Genomic DNA, 19816 nt, shown 5'->3' on the forward strand with positions numbered 1-19816 from the left:
TGAATGCAGAATACAACCACCAAATCAAAATTTAAGTGAGTATTTGTACCGCTATGGAGAGAGTTATACGACTTTAGCTCTCAGTAATCCAGGCTTCTGTATAGCTTCTGATCCTCTAAACACTCTCAGTGTCTCAGGCACTGGATGACTTTTTAGACATACTGCTTGTCACTACTGCAGGATAAAGGCCTTCATTCTTAACTGCTTTAAAATATTAACTATTTTAATTCTATATTTAAAAAAATGTGTCCATGGAATACGTGATATGTCTTCTCTTAATGAAAGGGTTGAATATACAGAGCTATATAACCATGCGTGTACTTTTTCAACATACAGAAATAAAAGAAACTACTTGTAAGTGCATAGTGCAAAATTTCTGTTAAGTTTTTTTGATAGTGTTTAATCCCAAGAGCTATTACAGCCTCTACAATACCGTTGCAATAACCCCTCCCGTAATTTAAAAAGATATCTTGCCACTTTAAACTTTCCATCAAAAATAGCGAATAAATATAATCAAAATATTCCAGGATATGAATGTGTGAACAGTTCTGCAGTTGCTGTTCGAAGAGTGTCTTTGCCAGATCATCCTGAAGAGGGTCCAGTGCTCGTCAGCCTCCTAAAACAGAGTTCATGGCTGCTCACACCAGCAATATGCAAAGCGGCAATTGGTGCTGTTCCTCTTGTAACCGTGGTACTCCGAGGTGTGGCTCTGGAGATGGTTTTTCTAGCCTTATTTTTCACAGTCCTCTGAAAGAAGTCCTCAAAACGCAAGGAAGGCGCAGGAGGGTTACTGCTGCTCAGCCAGCTCTTTCTGCCCTCAAAAAAGCGTGGTGGAGGTTACACGTGTGGCACCGAGCCTCCGAAAGATTCCTTTTGTGTCTGCATATACATCTACAGGCTTTGAATATTCTACCTATGATGTCCTCTAGAGCCAGAAAATGTAAATAATAAAATAGTCTAAATTCTGTCTTGTCTAGGCATGGATATAGCACGAACCTCTCTATCACTTTCTCTCCTCTTTCACCCCTATCCCCCCAATACACCTTAAAACTCTGCCAAGACATCTAGGTTACTGAATCTTAGATAAACTGCCTGATAGATATTGTTCCCTGTGGATTTTGGACCCATTAACAGGACAAATGATCTGCAATTAACGTGCTCAGAAGCCTTGATTTGGGGAGGGGAGGACAGGGGGGACAGGGGGATGAGAGGAAGAGAGAAAATGAAGAAGGTAATTTTAATGCTTTTTCTTTTTTTTTTTTTTTAAGGGAGTGTTTCCCTGTGCAGGTAGACTGTATTTAGCATAGCTGGAACTGACCTTTTGTTCAGGCTCTTCTTTATACTTGGATAAACTGACAAATAGCTCTGTGATCCTTAGAGGTAACATGCAGTTCTACCCTGTGCAAATATACATATACAATTTCTACAACCATGCAGGTGTACCTACATTTGTATACATAATTCCCGTTTGTAATTAAAAAACAGACCTGCAAAGGGTTACAAACATGACCTCAGTAACTAAGTACACAGTAAAACTCAGATGCTGCCTTTGTGGTTTATAGTCCTTATACTTAGCCTTTAACTACCATGTATTATTTTAATCCTGTTTACAACATTTTGCGCATATCACTTAATTACTTCATAAGTATATAACTATTAAGAGTGTTTTCCCTTGTGTATTTTCATGCCTAAATTATTCTCTGGCAATGTTCTACTTTAACTGAATCCTGTGTTTATCTATCTTCCATTTTACCCCCACCCAATTTTTGGTTCATGTAATTTTGGCACCTTTTCTTCTTACATCCCTAAAAATTCTATCATTAACTCAATTCCCAGCTTATTAATTCATTACTCCTACTATTTCATTCTAAACAGTATTAAATCAACAAAAGAAATCCTATACTCATCTTCTTGCCTCCTCCATGCTAAACTGCTTCTGCCTACCAATGTCTTTTCTAGCAGGGCTGTTTGCTTTTAATATAATCTTGAATGGCCCAGTGAAATTGAGAGAGAGAGAGAGAGGCTGACCTTATTGTCCTATGGTTAGATCATGTCTTTGAATCAACCAGAGCAAAAATTTGAACCTCTAAAATCTCAGTGCACGCAGATGTCCTGGCTACCAGGCAAATAGCCATTCTGCGATCATTTCTGGCCCTTTCTCAATCTTTTTCTGGCACTTACTAATGGATTTTTGATTAAAACATGTATGATGTTTCTCATGAAAAACCTTAGGCAGACAACACAGCATTTTCAAACAGAAAAGTGTTTCCTTGAAAAACTCCTGTTCAGCTCTGGTTACCATGGATAAGGATGCAAATCTTTCATACGTACAAAACCATACAGATCATCCAGCTCTTCTTTCACTTTGCCTAGCACGTTTGTCACAGCTATATGGGTATCATATAAAGACTCAGCTCCAGCAATTAAGGACATGCTAAACTTCAATATGTTATTCACTGTGCTGAAATTTTCAGATCTATAATTTCCAATGTCATTCTTCCATAAAGCCTCACATTCACCTCCAGACACATTAGCAATGGAGAGCTGATATTCTGCCCTCTTAGAGTCCATTCAGTATCTTTACTAGTTTAGAAACCCTTACCAAAAAGATTTAAATATGCCTTTACAGAAATAAATAACTTACTGATACCCTCTTCTATTCCTTTTTCAAAACCATCAAGTCCTAAAGTTTTGTTGGAGTCCCACAACATCCCTGACTTCAAGAACGGAGTCTAATTTTTCTAGTCTTTCTAGTAATTTCTAGTAATTTCTAGTAATTTCTTTCTTTTTAGTAATTTTCACAAATGACATATATTTCCACAGTTCAGAAACTTATTGAAAACACGATAAAAAAACCCACAATCAAAACAATCTCACAAGGTTGGTAGACCTAAACATCGATGCTTAATTTATTATACAAACTATTAAAAACCTAGGCACTGAGAAATGTCTTGAGAAAACGACAGTGAACCAGCAAGTAACCTGCATGTATGTGTCATAACATGTTATTTACACTGTGATTGTTATTAATCTAATTTACACACAGACTCAAGTCTTGCAGTTTTTACACGTCATTAACAAAACTCATTATACCTAATACCACTGGCTTCAATCTGTCTCTTCCTGGGGCTTTAAGACAGATCTGTCTATCTTTGCTAGGTGCAGCCTACTATAAAACTGTAAAACGCAACCAGGTAGGGAATGCTTTACACTTTATAGTCCTGAGAATTGCTACTTGAGTTATTTCCAAATGCCCACTTCACCTACCAATTGACTCTTTACTCTTTCCTGGACACCTTACTCCTGTCTTTACTAACCTTGTGTACTCAAGGATTTCTTCCTGTCTTGGATGAATGCCCTTTCTCTCTTGATTTTTCACATTGCTTCACACGCATTTGAACAAATGTCATTATTCTCCTAATCCTCTGCACAGAGTGGCTATGAGAATTTTAATTTCCTTTTAAAATCTGCATACTATTTGATCATAAATTCACAGGAGTTATGCAAATATTTCGGTGCAGAGCTGCAATGACTTCCAGTAATATCGCTGCTATTTTGTATTTTGATGAACAACTTGTTCTCTCGCTGTGCCTGCCATTTGCTCCTTTCTTACCTTCAGTTGCTTTGCAGTTCTTCGCTAATTCGGATGACCTTTTTCCTTGTTCCTGCTACTAGCTTTTAAAGCCAGATGGTTTGCGTAACCCATGAGAATATACTAATTTATGTTTCAGCACTTTCATTTCTCATCTTGTCCTTTCCATAGAATGCTTTTCCCTCCTTTTTTGTTTCTCCCCTTTCAGTGCTCAGATTTCTTTCAGTCGTCAAAATTGATTTTCCTGAGGTAAAGGGACCTTTTGGGTTAGTGAAACCACTCCCCTGCAAGATGTAAGCAACCATGTAACAGTCCTCAAGGACAGAAATGCTTGAAAAGACCATCCAACCCTTTTGCAAACTCTGGGCCAGCGAACACCACCCAGTATCAATATATTTTTTTGAAATTTCTGTTTTCTGAATCAAATATTGCCCTTTTTTGCATCTGAGTCACCAGCCGTAACCACACAGGAAAGGAGGTGATTTTGCACCAGCTCTGGAAACCGTGATTCCTTTTCCCCGCTGCAGAGGCTCACGCTTTTCCCCCAGAGCAAAACTGAGAGAACAAGAGAAGTCTGCGACCGTCTGTCAGGGCACCGGCAGCCGTAAGTGCCCCGCGCAAGCCCCCGCCCAGCGCCGCTGCCCAGAGCCGGGGGCAGAGCTCCGGCCCGGGCCCCGGCTGGGCTGACCGCCCCACGGCAGGTCCCAGCTCGTCCCAACACGGCGGCTGCACTCCTGGAGTCCACCCGGGTCTGGACGTGTTGGTGGTGGTTTCTCTGCCACCTTTGAGGTGAGCAAGGAAGAGCGGCTGCGCTCTTCCAGGGTTAGTTTGTTCTGTGGGCTTTCATTATTTAATTTTCTGGTCTATGGCAAAGCCACTTCATGTATTACAACTTTCACTCCTTTTAAATACCTTGAGTGTGAGTCTGTCATGACTACCTGGTTAAAGCCAAGGACGCAGCATGTCAGGGAGTATAGTTAGAGCCGTTTACTTCAAGCATGAAGATGATCCGCAGAATCTGAAACTTCAGGGAGGAATGAAGCAGATGTCGGGGGGACGAAGGGGGCTGGGACCGGCCACCACTCACCGTGGCACGGAGCTGGCTGTCCCATTCAAAAACGCATCCCCTGCCAGGAGGCACGGCAGCTGCGCTGCTTCACCTCGGCGACCGCGACTGCTGTGTTAAAGGCTAAATATTATTACACCGAGTTTGTGAGAAAACGAGAGCCTGTGAACGAGCAGGGAGTCAATGGGTTCGTGCCTGACTCCTGCTCGGTCCCGGCAGCCCAGACCGAGCGCTCCTGCTCCCGTGGAGCGGATCGGGGTCAGGAGATGGAGGATAAACACGTCACCGGTGCGGACGTCTCCCAGGCAAACACGCACACCTCAGCTGTGGGAGGCGTTTACCCGAGGGCTCAGAAAATCCTTCAGTATGGCAAGTAATTTTATGTGGGAAAAAACGGTAAATAAACCACCACTGAGGCGGCCACAGGCAGAGTCCACCTCCTAGCCAGAGAGCTAGTGCGTTTTTCAGGACAAAACTTTGACAGGGGCTGAATCGGTTTGGCGTGGAACAAGCGCATTTAATAACCCTCTTCCCATTCGCAGCCATCTTTACGGGGGATTCAAGCGAACAGCCCTTCTGGCGGGAAGGATCCCCCTGCCCCTCGCCCGGCGGCGCAGGGGTCGGGCAGCGCCCGGAGGATCGCGGCCCGCCCGAGGCGGAGCCTCCCTCAGGGCCCGTGGCGGTTGAGGGGCCGGGGCACATCCCCTGCGCTCACCCCGCCGGAGGGGGGGGCCGCTACCCCGCGGTCCCGGCAGGGAGGGCAGGGCCCTCCCCCGGGCCGGGCGGGCAGGCAGCGGGGAGCGGGGAGCGCGGAGGCGGCGCCGCGGAGCGGCAGCGAGCGGCGCCCCCCTCCGCGCCTGCCGGGCGGGCGGGCCGGGCCGGGCCGGGCCGGGGCGGGGCCGGCTGGGGGGCGGGCAGGCGGCGCTGGTCGCTGTCCTGGGTGTTGAATCTGCTGCGGCTGCCGCTCGCCGGAGCCGGGGAGCGGCCGCGGGAGGCAAAGGGCAGGCGGGCGGCCGGCATGGAGTGAGGGCTGGCGGCGGCGGGCAGGGGAGCGGGACAGCCGCCTGCGATGGGCCAGGCATGATGGGGGCGCTCGGCTCCGTCCTCCCGCTGCTGCTGCCGCCGCTGCTGCAGGTCCTCGCCGCCGCCCCGCGCAGCCAACCGCCCTCCGCCGGAGCCGCCGCCGAGGCGCGGATCGGTGAGTGGGGCGAGGGGCGGGAGGCGTGGGGCTGACGGGGAGCGGGGCCGCGCCGTCCCCTCGCTCCCTGCGCTGCTGCCCGAGGGCTTCCTCAGAGGCGGCTCGACAGGCCCCCGGCGGCCGCGCCCGCGCGGCTGCCCGTGAGGGGCCCGTCCTCCGGTGCTTCACGACCGTCTCCCGCTGAGGGGCCCCGTCCTCCGGCCCCTCACGGGCTCCCGCTAAGGGGCCCCGTTCGCTGGTCCCTCACGACCGGCTCCCGCTGAGGGGCCCCGTCCTCCGGCTCCTTGTGGCGCGGCTGCCCGCTGAGAGTCCCTGTCCTCCGGCCCGTCACGGCCGGCTCCCGGCCCCTCACACCCCCCGGGTCCCGCCTCGCCCCGCCGGTCCCCGGTCGCCCCGCGGCCGGCCCAGGGCCCCAGCGGCGCGTCCCGGCGGGATCTCTGGGGACGCCTCCGAGGAGCCGGTCTCACCAAGTCTCCCCACATGCCGAAAACTTCCACCGAGGCAATCACGAGGCCCCTAAAGTCGAGGTCCACCAGTGCGGAGTCACCAAAATGCATCCAGCCTCCACATATTTAACCCTCCTGCCAGTTTAGTGGATTCAGCCCACTAAACTGCCCTCATGTTTGGAAACCACAGGAAAGCCCCAGGCCACAAACCCCCAGGTGCAGCCCAGCCTTCCCTGGTGTCTCATTCTGCTGGAGGTGCAGGTCAGCACTGGCTCCTGGTTAAGGCTGCTTTAGAGGTGTCCAGAAATACCCAGTGCTGCCCAGTGAAGACCATTAAACAGCCTCCTTCTGTTGAGACATTCTCCCCTTGTAGACAGTACCGTCTGCAATAAACATCCCCACCTGCTAAAATGACCCACGCCCAGGGAGGGATCCTGAAAACAAACTCTGTGTGTTTAAGATCAATGCTGTTCTCCTGTGCCACTCTCCCTGGCAGTCCGCTCCTTGCACTGAGACTCGTGGCTCTATGCTCACCAGAATTTTCTCCAATGATATCTACTAATACAGTCAGTTTCATTTCACTTACAGCATCTTTTTGAAACTCACTTTAAGTCAAGAAGGTCATAAATCGGAGAATTTCTGTATTTTTTCCCAGTTTAGTACCTACCTAGAGTGGTTATGGAGATCAGAGAGTGAAAGCTAAACTAGCTGTCCCTAAGAAATCTTTTCATAAGACAAAAAATAGAATCACTTTAAGAAACAAAGGAAGCCTTCCACAGAAGTATCAGTGCAGTCTTCCTCATGTACATTGTTTATTAAGAAGGAATTAAAATCAGCTGACCATGTTTCTAATGAGGCTTCAGTCAAGTGGCAATAAAAATGAGCTATTAAATGCTTGCTGTAGTGAAGGCAGTGATGCAAGGTTTTAAGGAGAAACGGTTTGGACTAGATATATCCCTCCCTCCTCTCTCCTGGTTGCTATAGATATAGACTGTTTCTCCTTATCTGCTGAGGAGAAAGCTTGCATAAAAATATTGAAAGTAATAGCTGTAATTTTTGCCTTTAATAATGCAATAGGCTATACATTGTGCTTTCAATCCAGTCAGATTTTGATTCTCTCTCCCTAAACATGAACTGCAAATCAGCCTGGGTCACAAAATATTTCTCAGCATGTTGTAGCTACAAAACGATGTTTGTGTTTGCCACTTCCCTGTAGCTTCCCTATGCTTCTGCCTCGGCAAGGCTGCCTGCCTGACAGTTAAGGCTGTCCTTACGTGGAAGGCAATGGGGGAAGAGCAGGCTTGATTTTACATAGTGAACCCGGTGGTCTGGGAGGTATAATTCAGAGATATTTCAGCAGCAGTGAAACAAGCTGAGCCTTTCTCCTTCTTGCTGGGATAGGGAACTAACTGATACCTCTCAGACCTCTGTGAAGGATGGGAAAGGATTTATTGTGTTTGACAAGATGCAGGAAAATGTTTGCATTGCTGGAAGTGAAACAGTTTTAGCTGTCACTTCCCTTAGGGTTCCTTTATTTCTTTTATTGACCAGTGTTTCAGATCTCATTAATCTTGAGTTCAAACTATTTATTATAATAGATTCTGTTCAATTTTAGACTACAATTTTTAGACACAATCAGGAGATGCAGCTGTAATTTTACAAGGTATCTGGGTTTTGGGATTATTTGTGGTTATAGGTGGAAGATACTCATTTGGTTTCTTCTTGTGCACAGTCCCATCTTCTTTAATTGAAAATTGAACACAGATGCGTTATGAAACCTCTATAATATGTGCTGGAAACTGCCTTAAAAGCCATGTAATTGTAGAAACAGTTTTTTATTAATTCGTTCCTATTAAGTGTTTCAGAAAGTCTTCCTGGTTCAAAAGCAGAAGTTCACGCCCTTTACCGTTTCATAGGATGTTTTCATCCAATTTCATTCTCTTTCTCTTTTTTTTGATCAACATTTGTCTATGCTTTCCAATATAGTAATCATCTCCAAATGGTGACCTATTTATTTTGTAACATACTTACAAACTTGTTTAAGAAATTGGAAGTTTTAAAGTTACAGTTAAATAAGATAAAAGATTTGGATTTGTGCTTCTTCTGCCTATATAATTCATGAGGCTTTGTAGATTGCTCCTGTGGGAAGGTGTTTTTATAAGATGCTATTATCAACAAAAGCACATATTCTTCCATTTCTTGACATCTATAGTAGCATTTTAAATATGAACAAATGAAGAGAAGTGTAGCCCTTCTCCTCTCTCTGTCTTTTGGCCAGGTTTAGCCCAGGAGGGAGATTCTTATCTTTTCTGCAGAAAAAAATAAGCTGAGTACATAGCAGTGTTCATTAGTCTTTGATGAAACACTGGGGCTGGGAGTTTAATATTCTAAATAAATCTTTAGTTGTTTATAAGACACAGTCCGTTTAAGATTATGGAACTTCTTTTTAAGTGTTTTACAAAATAATAATCTGTGAACAATATATCCTGAACATGTTTGTTTGCTAAATTCCACAGAACTGGAATATTCTTCTCCTGTAGCAATGGTTATATGGATTTTTTTTTCAATGAGATATTTTCTTACTAGCAAATAATTATGCTAAGGAAGCAGTTAAACTTAAAATGCCTTCCAATAAACACTAAGCAGTTACTTCAGTAAAAACTGCAGCTCCAACACTTAAAGTATTTTCATGCAGTTGTACAGCTTTTTAAGTAGACTAATCTATTCAGAAAGTCGCAGTGGTATTTTATTTTCATATTAGATAGGCGGGGTGAGGTAGAGAACTTGGGAACAGAGTAAACTGTGAGCGTTCTTAATCACATTAGTTCATTAGTCCTAAAATACCAATAGTTTACAGCAGAAGCCATCCTCATATGTATTAGAAAAGAGAATAAGCATGTTCTTGCTGCACTGCCTTCACATTGACCTCTAATGTGATGCTTATAACCTTCAGTATAATTTTACAATATAATTTGATCTTTTGTGCTGCCTGCAATCCCGTTTTTTGGTCTGCATTTTCTTCTTAAATGAGTACATTAAGATGCTGTGGAAATTTCTGGAAATAGTTGTTCCATACACCACGTAAAAGTTCCTTCAAAGTTGTATTCAAATCATCATATGCAAAATTTTTGCAAGTCAAATGCAAAATTTTTGCAAGTCAAATGCCTGTGAATTTCGTTCTTCACTAACTAACAAAAAGACGAGTCGGTCACATTTCAGCTTATAAACATGAAATATTCTTCTAAACCTGTAGCTGTGAGTTCCTGACACATACAGTAAGCAAAGACAGTGTCTTACATTTCACTAGGGTTTAAATGTAATTGAGGATAGAAACTTTCCTCAAAGACTTCTAAAAAATGTTGCATGTTAATTGTAGGACTTTCACCAAAAGTATGGTGTGCATGTTTAACAGCTGAAAAAAATATTTTAGACATGGATTAGGAGTTTCAAGTGATTAAAGTTGATCAGAAGTGAGAAATTACAAGAGCAGGGACTTCATTTACCATTGGTGGAAAGCATTTCTCCAGTGTTGATTCTTAAATGACAAAAGAATGAAATAAAGAGTAGGACGGATGAAAAAATACAAATTTTTTGGCTTTTCAGTCAGTGCTTCAAATACAATCTAACAGAAGTAGTCACAGAGAGCTTTTGTCTATGGGTGTTTCATGGGGAATAGCAAAAAAGTATGTCTTGGTTTAGTTCTTGTTATATAGGTGTTACCATAACAAAATTAACAAAACTGTTGTTCTCAGCCATCATTGTCAACTGTGTTGAAGATCCAAGTCTTGGGGGACTGAAATTTTGCTTCTTGCAGCAATTCTGAGCTGAGCTGAAGCTCACCGAAGTCAATGTCAACCTTCCCATTGACTTCAGAAGCATTTGGATCAAAATGCTGGTTGAGGCTTGTAGCAGACTGGCTGAGAAAGTAGGGGAATTACAGTGTTACCATCTGTTCAGCAGATAAAATTGCCTGACTTTCCAGTTACATTAATTTGGAACTTGTCATAGGCACTCAGGTATTTTGATATCACGTTGATTTGATGCAATTATTGATGAAGGAGTTCAATTTATGATATAATGATAAAAAATATCAACAAAATAATTTAATTAAGACAATGCTATGTGCTCAGAATGGGAAGGATTCGGTGCAGGAAGCTGTATGATTCCCTTCGTCAAAAGTATTTTTGTATATCCTAGAAATGTTTCTTAAGTAATCAGTTATGTTAGAAAGCAACTTGAAAATAGCTTGATATCAAGGCATGTCTATCTGTTAGTGCCATTGAATTAAAGGTAAGAATATGCATTAATATTTTTGGCATCGTGCCATGACTGTTCTGCAGTATCTTTTCACTACCATCTAACTTGGTTTTGTTGAAAGTTTCAAAGGGACAGGAAGTGAATTATTTCTCTGTCAGTAAGAGGAAGTCATTGCAGGGTGCTCTAAAGGTTGTTCATAGGATGGGATTTCTAGGGAGATTTTTTTTCTTTTTGTTTGGTTTACCAATTGAGAGAAAACAGACAAGTTTTTGGAAATATAAGCTCATTTCTCCTTCCTACCTGAATGTACCCCAATATTTCTCTGTATTTGGTGAAATAAACGAGACTATTTCCACTTGTCTTCCTTCTTTTTTTGCTACCAATGAATAATACCAGTCCCCAAAACTTCATCATACCACATCATCATCATACCATGCCATCAGTCAGCCTACTGAGAGGAAATTAGGTTACTCCTGGTTGTTAGATCCTGGAATATTTGGGCAGTTCTGCTAAAACAGCAAAGGGTAGTTAATGTTGACACAGTAATGATAAATAGGCAGTTGCCTGTGTCCTTGGTTACAGTGAACAGCAATGCTTATAAACATCAGTGTGGAGAGACTGGCATTAGTGAGAAAAGGGCAACTGCAGTCCCTGAAGGCAGTGGAGCCCACTGATAAGCAGGGAGTTGAGGTCTCCTGCGTCGATCAGGTTTCCATGGGCTGGAAAGAGCGCATAAGAACCCGAGCTCAGATGTAGGTCATTACCGTTGGTCATATGTATCCAAATCCATAAGAAGACCTGTGGAAGCCAAAAGGCAGTGTATATCCCAACTTCCTGAAAACGATATATATTTTGGCCTCATCCCACTTACACTGTAGCCTAAAATTTTTATAAAACCTCTGAAGTTCTTCTTACAAAATCAGTATATATAATGTCTTGCTAAAATCTGTGTTGGTGTTTACAGGCAGCTTTAGGAGGGCATTCAATAAAGATTGGAGGAAAGATCAATTTGGTTTTGGTGATAAAATTGGTAAAGGAGGGAAAACATCCAAGAGGCAAAGTCCACTGCTAGTCTCCGTCAAAGACAAGATGCTGAGCTGGATGTATGTTTGTTTAGGCTCAGCATGGTCATTATTAATAAATCTAGGAAGGCAATAAGTAATATTGTTGCTGGTCGAACAGTTTGCAAATGAAGAATAAGCAGGTGAAGATGCAGATGAAGAGCATGTTTGCAGGGAAACAATCAGAAGAGATGCCAAGGAATAGAGGCATGTTGGGAACGTGGATGTTTAAAAGAGGGAATGAGAAATGAAATGTTTAGTAGAAGTAAAATTATTGGAATTGGAGATCAGGAATGGAGATTAGTGTATTGTATAAGGTCTGCAAAGATGTAAACTTAAGATTGGGTGGAGTTACTTTTTCTCATGGAAGAGACAGTCAAATGCAGCAGCAAAACTGAGATGTTCAATGGACCAGTTTGAGGCATGAGAAAATGAGGCAAGGTGACAAGAAGGAAAAGGGATTCACAAAATAGAAATATTAATTCATTCATTTAGGCCAAAGCTGGGGCAAAAATGGAGCCAGGAAATGTACGTAGACTATGAGAAACTGCTCTGGGAATAGAAAGGATTTATTTCTCTTAATGTAAGGCGTGGGATTCATCTAACTAAATGTAATTATTTGAGCTAATCACTCTAGGTTCCTTTTAACCTATATCTAGTTTATAAATTTCAATTAATTTTACCCAACTGTACATATCTAACATAGGTCAGGTAAATGTCTCCCTGAATGCAGCTATTGCTTTCTACTTAGTGTTGTCTCAATATGTTGCCCAGTCTAGGGTGAGTATCTGGCTGTAAATACCTGTGTGGTACGTACTGCACCTTAGCTATTTAAATATCAGATGCTCAGGTTAAACTTGGAGAGAGGTAAGCACATTTGGAAACAGATTCACCTGTCTCTCCCCATTGAGGTGAGACTAATGAAGTAGCTTAAACTAAAGTTAGGTTGGTTGAGGATCACCTACTACATTACTTCAAAACCACAGGTGTGACTTTGAGATATGTAGGTCTTGCAAGCAAGCTGTTTAGGAAGGTCCTGTGAGTAGTCAGGCAGGTTTATCACATAAGGGACTGAAACAAGTGAGGCAGCTGAAGGGTATTAGTAGTCCTGGAAAAAAATTTCTCTGAGAAAATCACCCTCTGGTAATTGCAAACAAATGAAGGTGACCTCTGAATGAGACAGAAAAGAAACAGGCATAACGGAATGAGCAAGTGAGGGGGAAAAAGCAGGTAAATGAGCAGGAGGTCTGCAGGTAAGATAGACAAACGGTAGGGGAGTCTGGTATTGGAGAGCTGAGGGAAGGGGACCAGGAAGACATACTAGTTTTGGACGGTCAAGAGAAAGCACGAAGGGCACGGAGGTTAATGTGTCCATGGGATTACTGGGTTTTCTTATGTGAGCTTTAGGGGGGTGGAAGGGCTCTATTTTTATCTCAACCATTTCATAGCGTCAACACACTATAGCATTCCCAATAACAGTATGCCATTGAGAACAGCTGTGCTCATCAAAGAATTAGGGAACTTTTTTTCCTGAAAAAATTGGAGGGGCTTAACTTTATAGAATTTTTGAGAAGTAAAGTAGCTTAGTAAATTACTGTGTCTGTGGTTTTTTCCCATAGTTTCTTTCAGTGAAACATACTTAAATACTCAACATTGTTGATGCACAGTCTCTCTGAACAGAGAGTTCACACTTAACGTTGCGTACCTATTTTTCTTCAAACTAATACGTTGATAAAACAAGCTATTTTAGTGTGTAAAAATCAGTAAGTACAAGTTTTATGAGAAGTACAGCTGGTTGTAGTGGGTGTAAGGTCTTTTCTTTCAGTTGTAGCTTAACAGCATGCAATGATGGTTACATAAGCTTGAAATCATAGCCAACAAGTACAAGGTAATGCACAGAGCTACATGTGCCTCCCAGAATGTAATATACTTCCAGATGTCCTCATATAAAACAATGCAACTGAGACCAAACACACACTACATATTATAATAAATTTACTAAGTTCAACAAAAGTCAGGAAATATCCAGATACATGTAACGCCAACACCCCTCCCCCCCCTTTAATCTTTGATCTTTCAAGTTTGAACCCCAACAAATTCTACAAAATACCTTACAAAATCAATCCTGGATGCTGAAAAACTGGTAGATATTTTGGATTTCTGGCACACAGAAATCTTCTGCTCTCCTTTTTATGCAGGAGATAATTACCTGTCTGTCTGTTGCTGTCCTAAAAGGGCTAAAGATATTATAACCTCTTCTCTTCTTAATATTCTGCTCTGCGCTAGGAGGGCTACCTTTTCTCTACAACTTTTTAGTGGGTTAATACAATTCAGTTAAACTCAGAGCAGTTGTTTCAGACAACTGCTTTACTTCACCTGGAAGGTCATGCCTCATCTTCAGGCCTGAGAAAGAGTTTGTGTATTAAGAAATTGTCAGTGTTTTTTCAACTGTTATCAGGCTGCAGATTTGCAGTACAGAATGTTTGGCAATAACAAAAGTTTATGGCATTCCTGCCAGTGACTGCTTGATCTTGCCTTTGTAAAGGATATTGGTTTGGCTGAAACAAAAAAAAAAAGAATCTAAATCACAGCCTTGCTCACAAGCAGTGAAAACAGTGCTAGTATTAGTGCTGGCAGCCATAAAATCGCAACAGGGAGATGGGTTTGGGGATAGGATTAGTTTATGCCACTGCTGCCCCTGAGCTTCCCATGGCATGAAATTTTGACTTGTGTCCTTATAAAAGATAGTCTCCTATTAACCTGACAGGGTTGATTTGTAAGTTAGACATTCAATTCTATTTACTCTTCTGTGCTGAATTAAAAATGTGGCATCAAAGATTATAACCCTTGATTAATGCAGGTAAATCACCACCAAAGAATGTGAATGTCTATTCTGTTTTTTAAAGAATGTATACATTATGGTGTATTTCTCTTGGCAAAATGATTTGTTATAATTTTAATTTAGATTGTAGAATACTTTATATACTTGCTGTTTATATTTCAGCTTTATGTGATATCTGATATGATAGATGTTAGGCTATCAAATATCTTCAGTGAGCTATTACTCATAAAATCTTTTTTCTTTTTCTAGATTTTAGCACAGCTCAGTATTCTCAGTATGTAGTCAGTGCAATGCCTTACTTACACTAGCAAAATATTATACCCAACTACTTCTGTGACCTGGCCTCGCCCCTCACCCCAGCTTCTCAGCTAAACACTGTTTCTTACTTTCATGATATGACCCTGTGGATTATAGCAACTCCTTCCATTTGTTGGAGAAGGCTGTGGTCACCGGTGACTATCCCACTTCTTCTGACTTATGTCCTAAAGGAAGAAAAAAAGGAGGGGAAAAGGGAAATTTGGGAATTATACATCTGTCATGACTTTCTGGAAATAGCTGGATATTAATGAAGACAAGGTACCAAGGTAAATATCATCAAGCATTTAGGTAGGTGAACACATCTTGGAGTTAGCGACACAGCTGGCAGAGGTACACCCCTCCCCCAGCCCGAATTGTTCAGCACAGGGTATTCCTTTTAGATTTTTGATTTTTGTTTGATCTATGTCTAAGAAATGTCTGGGTATTTTTTGCCCTTGAAACCTGGGGTCAGATTCTGCAATTTTCCCTTTCCTCAATTATGAAGTGAAATTTGAAAGTTGTTAAAATATTCTTGTTAGTACTACCTATCTGGAGGTGTATTTTGGTTGCCTAGGTCAACTCATAATTACAATTTACCAATATACATTACATGGAGGGGATGATTTCCAAGCACAAAGGGCAGCTATAAAGATTGCATATTCAAAATAAATGCAATGATAGTGAAAAGAAAAATTTTGAAGGAAAAAACAAATTTAACTGGTGCTAGCTGTTGAATTTCCATCTTAAGAGCTGCAGAAAAATAAAACAATCATGTTCTTTGGAAGCAATCATTCACATTTTTAGACAGTATAAAATTTATAAAGCTATAATCAAATAGGATTTAAAAAGCAGAATGGGAAGGCCATTTTAGTACTATATCTGGTCGGTTTTATGCTGCCCAACAAGACAAAGATCTACAATTGAGGGCTTTTTTTTTTTTTTCTGTCCATTTGCTTTTGTTTCTCTGAGTAACACCTGCTCTAACGAGTTTATAATCTGAAAGTAAATAACTGAGTAGGGAGGAGGAAATGGACACAGCACACAGGCTTGAGAATAAACAGCTGTCAAATGGCTGACATTTTAGAAAGTAGAACACACAGCTTTTATGAAGGATCTGATTCAGCTTGAATGAAGGAGCTGATCACACCCGGTTGTCAAACTTTCCTAATTAAAGAATTACTTGAGAGAATTTTAGAACAATACTTTATCATCTTCAGATTATGGAACTATTTTCAGAGTTTAGCAGATAAGGAAGAGTTCTGACATGATCAGCTACCCAGTGACAGGGTGGCTATGCAGGTTGTTCAAAGGAGCATGGTTGTGCTTCTTTCTCTTACTTGCAGTTTAGGGAGGTTCGTGGCAGAGAGACTAAATTACATATAACAGTGCTGCATGTAAAGGGGGGATGACCCTCACCTAAGCCCCTGCACGAAGCTGCCAGAATCTGAATTTGGGTGTGCATATGTTTGGCCACTTAACGGTCCTTTAACAGGGTGGGATTCTTGCCATTCATTATCTTTCTTTTTGTCCATCCAGTATTAGAATAATACTAACTTGCTTTCAGATTAAAAAGTTCATTACTGCACAAGAAGACTGTTATCAACAGAAGTACATAAAATACAGCCTTTTATGAATAGCTTCACCAGTTTTCCTGAAGTTGTTTTTGTGTTTGGTGTAAATAAGAACAGTTGCAGGTTTAGTTCCTTCTGACATCACTGATATTAGTCCAGGGTTCCTGGATTTAAGGTGATTTAAGGCATCAAATATTTGAATAGGGCTTGCCTAGAGCTGGTTTTATAGAATATGTTTAGCTCTATTTAAGACAGAGTATTAGCAAATAAATATTTAAACATTTTCTTTATAGTCGATTTTCCATTGTCTCTTTTGCAGTCTGGAAGATAGCCTTGACTTGTTAGCGCCCATGTTCTCCTGCTACTTGACAAAGATACTCTGCTTAACTCTTCTCAATTGAGAGAATTCTTTTTGCTGAAGGATGGACTTTGGTGGTTTGGTTGTGCATCATCTTGCAACCCTGATCCTGTAGAATGGGGTGTGAGCGTTACTTTATTTGGGATTGTCACTCCCTGGAAAACAGAGGCTGTAGTGTTCTGTAGTTTGCCAGCCACACTTGAGTCAGTGAGTTGACAATGTTCATGTACAAGTGAAAAGAAAGCAAGTATTCTACTCTATGTAGAGTTCAGAAAAAAAATATTATATAAAGAAATAGGTGCAGAAAAAGATGACATAACATTCTTATACCTGTAATCCTGGTTTGGCTTCACCAGACTGTCAGATTAACCTAATTATCAGAAAGCTAATGAAATTTCCCAGAGACGGATTACTTTTTGGTCACCTTTCATCCTCCAAAATGGGTACTGACTTGAGGTGAAGAATCTACCTTTCTACTGTGGTTTCTGTTGAGTGAAGACTCATTCATACCTGGGATTTTTTCTACCTTCTATTCATAGAATCATAGAATCAGAATCCTTAAGGTTGGAAAAGACCCTTAAGATCATCGAGTCCAACCTTTAACCTAACACTGCTAAGTCCACCACTAAACCATGTCCTCGAGCACCACATCTACCCTTCTTTTAAATACCTTCAGGGATGGGGACTCAACCACTTCCCTGGGCAGCCTGTTCCAGTGCCTGATTACTCTTTCAGTGAAGAATTTTTTCCTAATATCCAACCTAAACTTCCCCTGGCGCAACTTGAGGCAGTTTTCTCTCGTCCTATCGCTTGTTACTAGGGAGAAGAGACCGACCCCCACCTCGCTACAGCCTCCTTTCAGGTAGTTGTAGAGAGCAATAAGGTCTCCCCTCAGCCTCCTCTTCTCCAGACTAAACAACCCCAGTTCCCTCAGCCTCTCCTCATAAGACTTGTGCTCCAGACCCTTCACCAACTTCATTGCCCTTCTCTGGCCACGCTCCAGCACCTCGATGTCCTTCTTGTAGTGAGGGGCCCAACACTGAACACAGTACTCGAGGTGCAGCCTCACCAGTGCCGAGTACAGGGGCACCATCACCTCCCTGGTCCTGCTGGCCACACTATTGCTGATACAAGCCAGGATGCCATTGGCCCTCTTGGCCACCTGGGCATACTGCTGGCTCATGTTCAGGTGGCTGTCGACCAACACCCCCAGGTCCTTTTCTGCCAGGCAGCTCTGCAGCCACTCTTCCCCAAGCCTGTAGCGTTGCATGGGGTTGTTGTGACCGAAGTGCAGGACCCGGCACTGAGCCTTGTTGAACCTCTCACAGTTGGCCCCGGCCCAACGATCCAGCCTGTCCAGGTCCCTCTGCAGGGCCTTCCTACCCTCCAGCAGATCGACACTTCCACCCAACTTGGTGTCATCTGCAAACTTACTGAGGGTGCATTCAATCCCCTCATCCAGATCATCAATGAAGATATTGAACAGGACCGGCCCCAACACTGAGCCCTGGGGAACACCACTCATGACCGGCCACCAACTGGATTTGACTCCATTCACCACCACTCTCTGGGCTCGGCCGTCCAGCCAGTTTTTAACCCAGCGCAGAGTGCACTTATCCAAGCCATGAGCAGTCACTTTCTCCAGGAGAATGCTGTGGGAGACAGTGTCAAAGGCCTTGCTAAAGTCCAAGTAGACAACATCCACAGCCTTCCCCTCATCCACTAAGCGGGTCACCTTGTCATAGAAGGAGACCGGGTTAGTGAAGCAGGACCTCCCTTTCATAAACTCATGCTGGCTGAGCCTGGTCCCCGGGTTGTCCTGTACGTGCCGTGTAATGGCACTCAAGATGATCTGCTCCATGACCTTCCCCGGCACCAAGGTCAGGCTGACAGGCCTGTAGTTCCCTGGATCCTCCTTCCGACCCCTCTTGTAGAGGGGCGTCACATTTGCTAACTTCCAGTCATCTGGGACCTCCCCGGTTGACCAGGACTGCTGATAAATGGTGGAGAGTGGCTTGGTGAGCTCCTCTGCCAGCTCCCTCAGTATCCTTGGGTGGACCCCATCTGGTCCCATGGACTTGTGAGCATCCAGGTGGAGGAGCGGGTCGGTGACTGCCACCTCTTCGACGACTGGGGCTTCATTCTGCTTCCTGTCTCCATCTCCCAGCTCAGGGGCCTGAAAACCCCGAGGATGACCACTCTGACTATTAAAGACTGAGGCAAAGAAGGCATTAAGTACCTCAGCCTTCTCCTCATCCTTCGTGGCAATGTTTCCCTCCGCATCCAACAAAGGAGGGAGATTCTCCCTGGCCCTCCTTTTGTTGCTGATATATTTGTAAAAACATTTTTTGTTATCCTTCACTGCAGTGGCCAGTTTAAGTTCTAGCTGGGCCTTTGCCTTTCTAATTTTCTTCCTGCATAACCTGACAATATCCTTGTAGTCCCTTCAGCTCTTATCAGCTGTGCTAACAGAGCTCTGTTTGACCAGCTTCACCATTGCCAGGACTTTGGAAAGTCCTTCCCGGTTGCACAGACGTCAACTAAATACCAATTTGTGAAAAAAAAACCAAACCAAACCATTTACAGTCTGCAGATACAACACTTCCTGAATAGATGTTAGATAAAATACATAACTTTCTTCTAAAGTAAAGCTTCAAAAATTAATTATACAAATGTGTATAAATGAAAGCAATGAATGCTGATAGAGACTAGGTACGGTGGCAAACACAAAAACAGAAAAAAAGGGAGAGAGAGAGTGTTAGGAATAAATAGCATTTAGATGTGGCAAGCTGGAAGTTAGCATACTATAATAATCTCTGTTATGTTGGAGTCAGTATACAACATCTCTTTTTCCTAGTCTTTGTCAATAAAAAATCAGCGAACTGGAAGCTTGGTTGGAAATAGATTAATTTCATTCTGTAGTTTCTTAACACTAGTGCATTGCACAGTATTTTACATTATATTTATTCATAATCTATTTTTAGTCACATTTCATTTGTGAATAACGTATGTCAGGTATTGTGATGACAGTTTTTTCACGTCATAAATCACAGGAGAGCTGTTTCTATAATAATTTGTTGCCTGAAAGCTGTGATTAAGTCTGTCTGTTTAATTTTGGTTCTGATTAC

General features: G+C 42.7%; 1 protein-coding gene across 1 annotated transcript in view; it reads left to right on the forward strand.

Moving 5' to 3' along the window:
• Positions 1 to 5738: 5738 nt before the first annotated feature.
• The window catches only part of PTPRN2 (protein tyrosine phosphatase receptor type N2), a gene marked incomplete at both ends in the record, with an annotated part of 667311 nt that continues 653233 nt past the window's right edge, over positions 5739 to 19816 (forward strand). Inside the window, one exon of the mRNA XM_082310546.1 lies at positions 5739 to 5856. Within this exon, the coding sequence (XP_082166672.1) occupies positions 5739 to 5856 (118 nt within the window). The remainder of the gene's footprint in view (positions 5857 to 19816) is intronic.

This window comes from Platalea leucorodia, assembly GCF_965183815.1.
Source record: "Platalea leucorodia genome assembly, chromosome: 1".
Lineage (NCBI taxonomy): Eukaryota > Metazoa > Chordata > Aves > Pelecaniformes > Threskiornithidae > Platalea > Platalea leucorodia.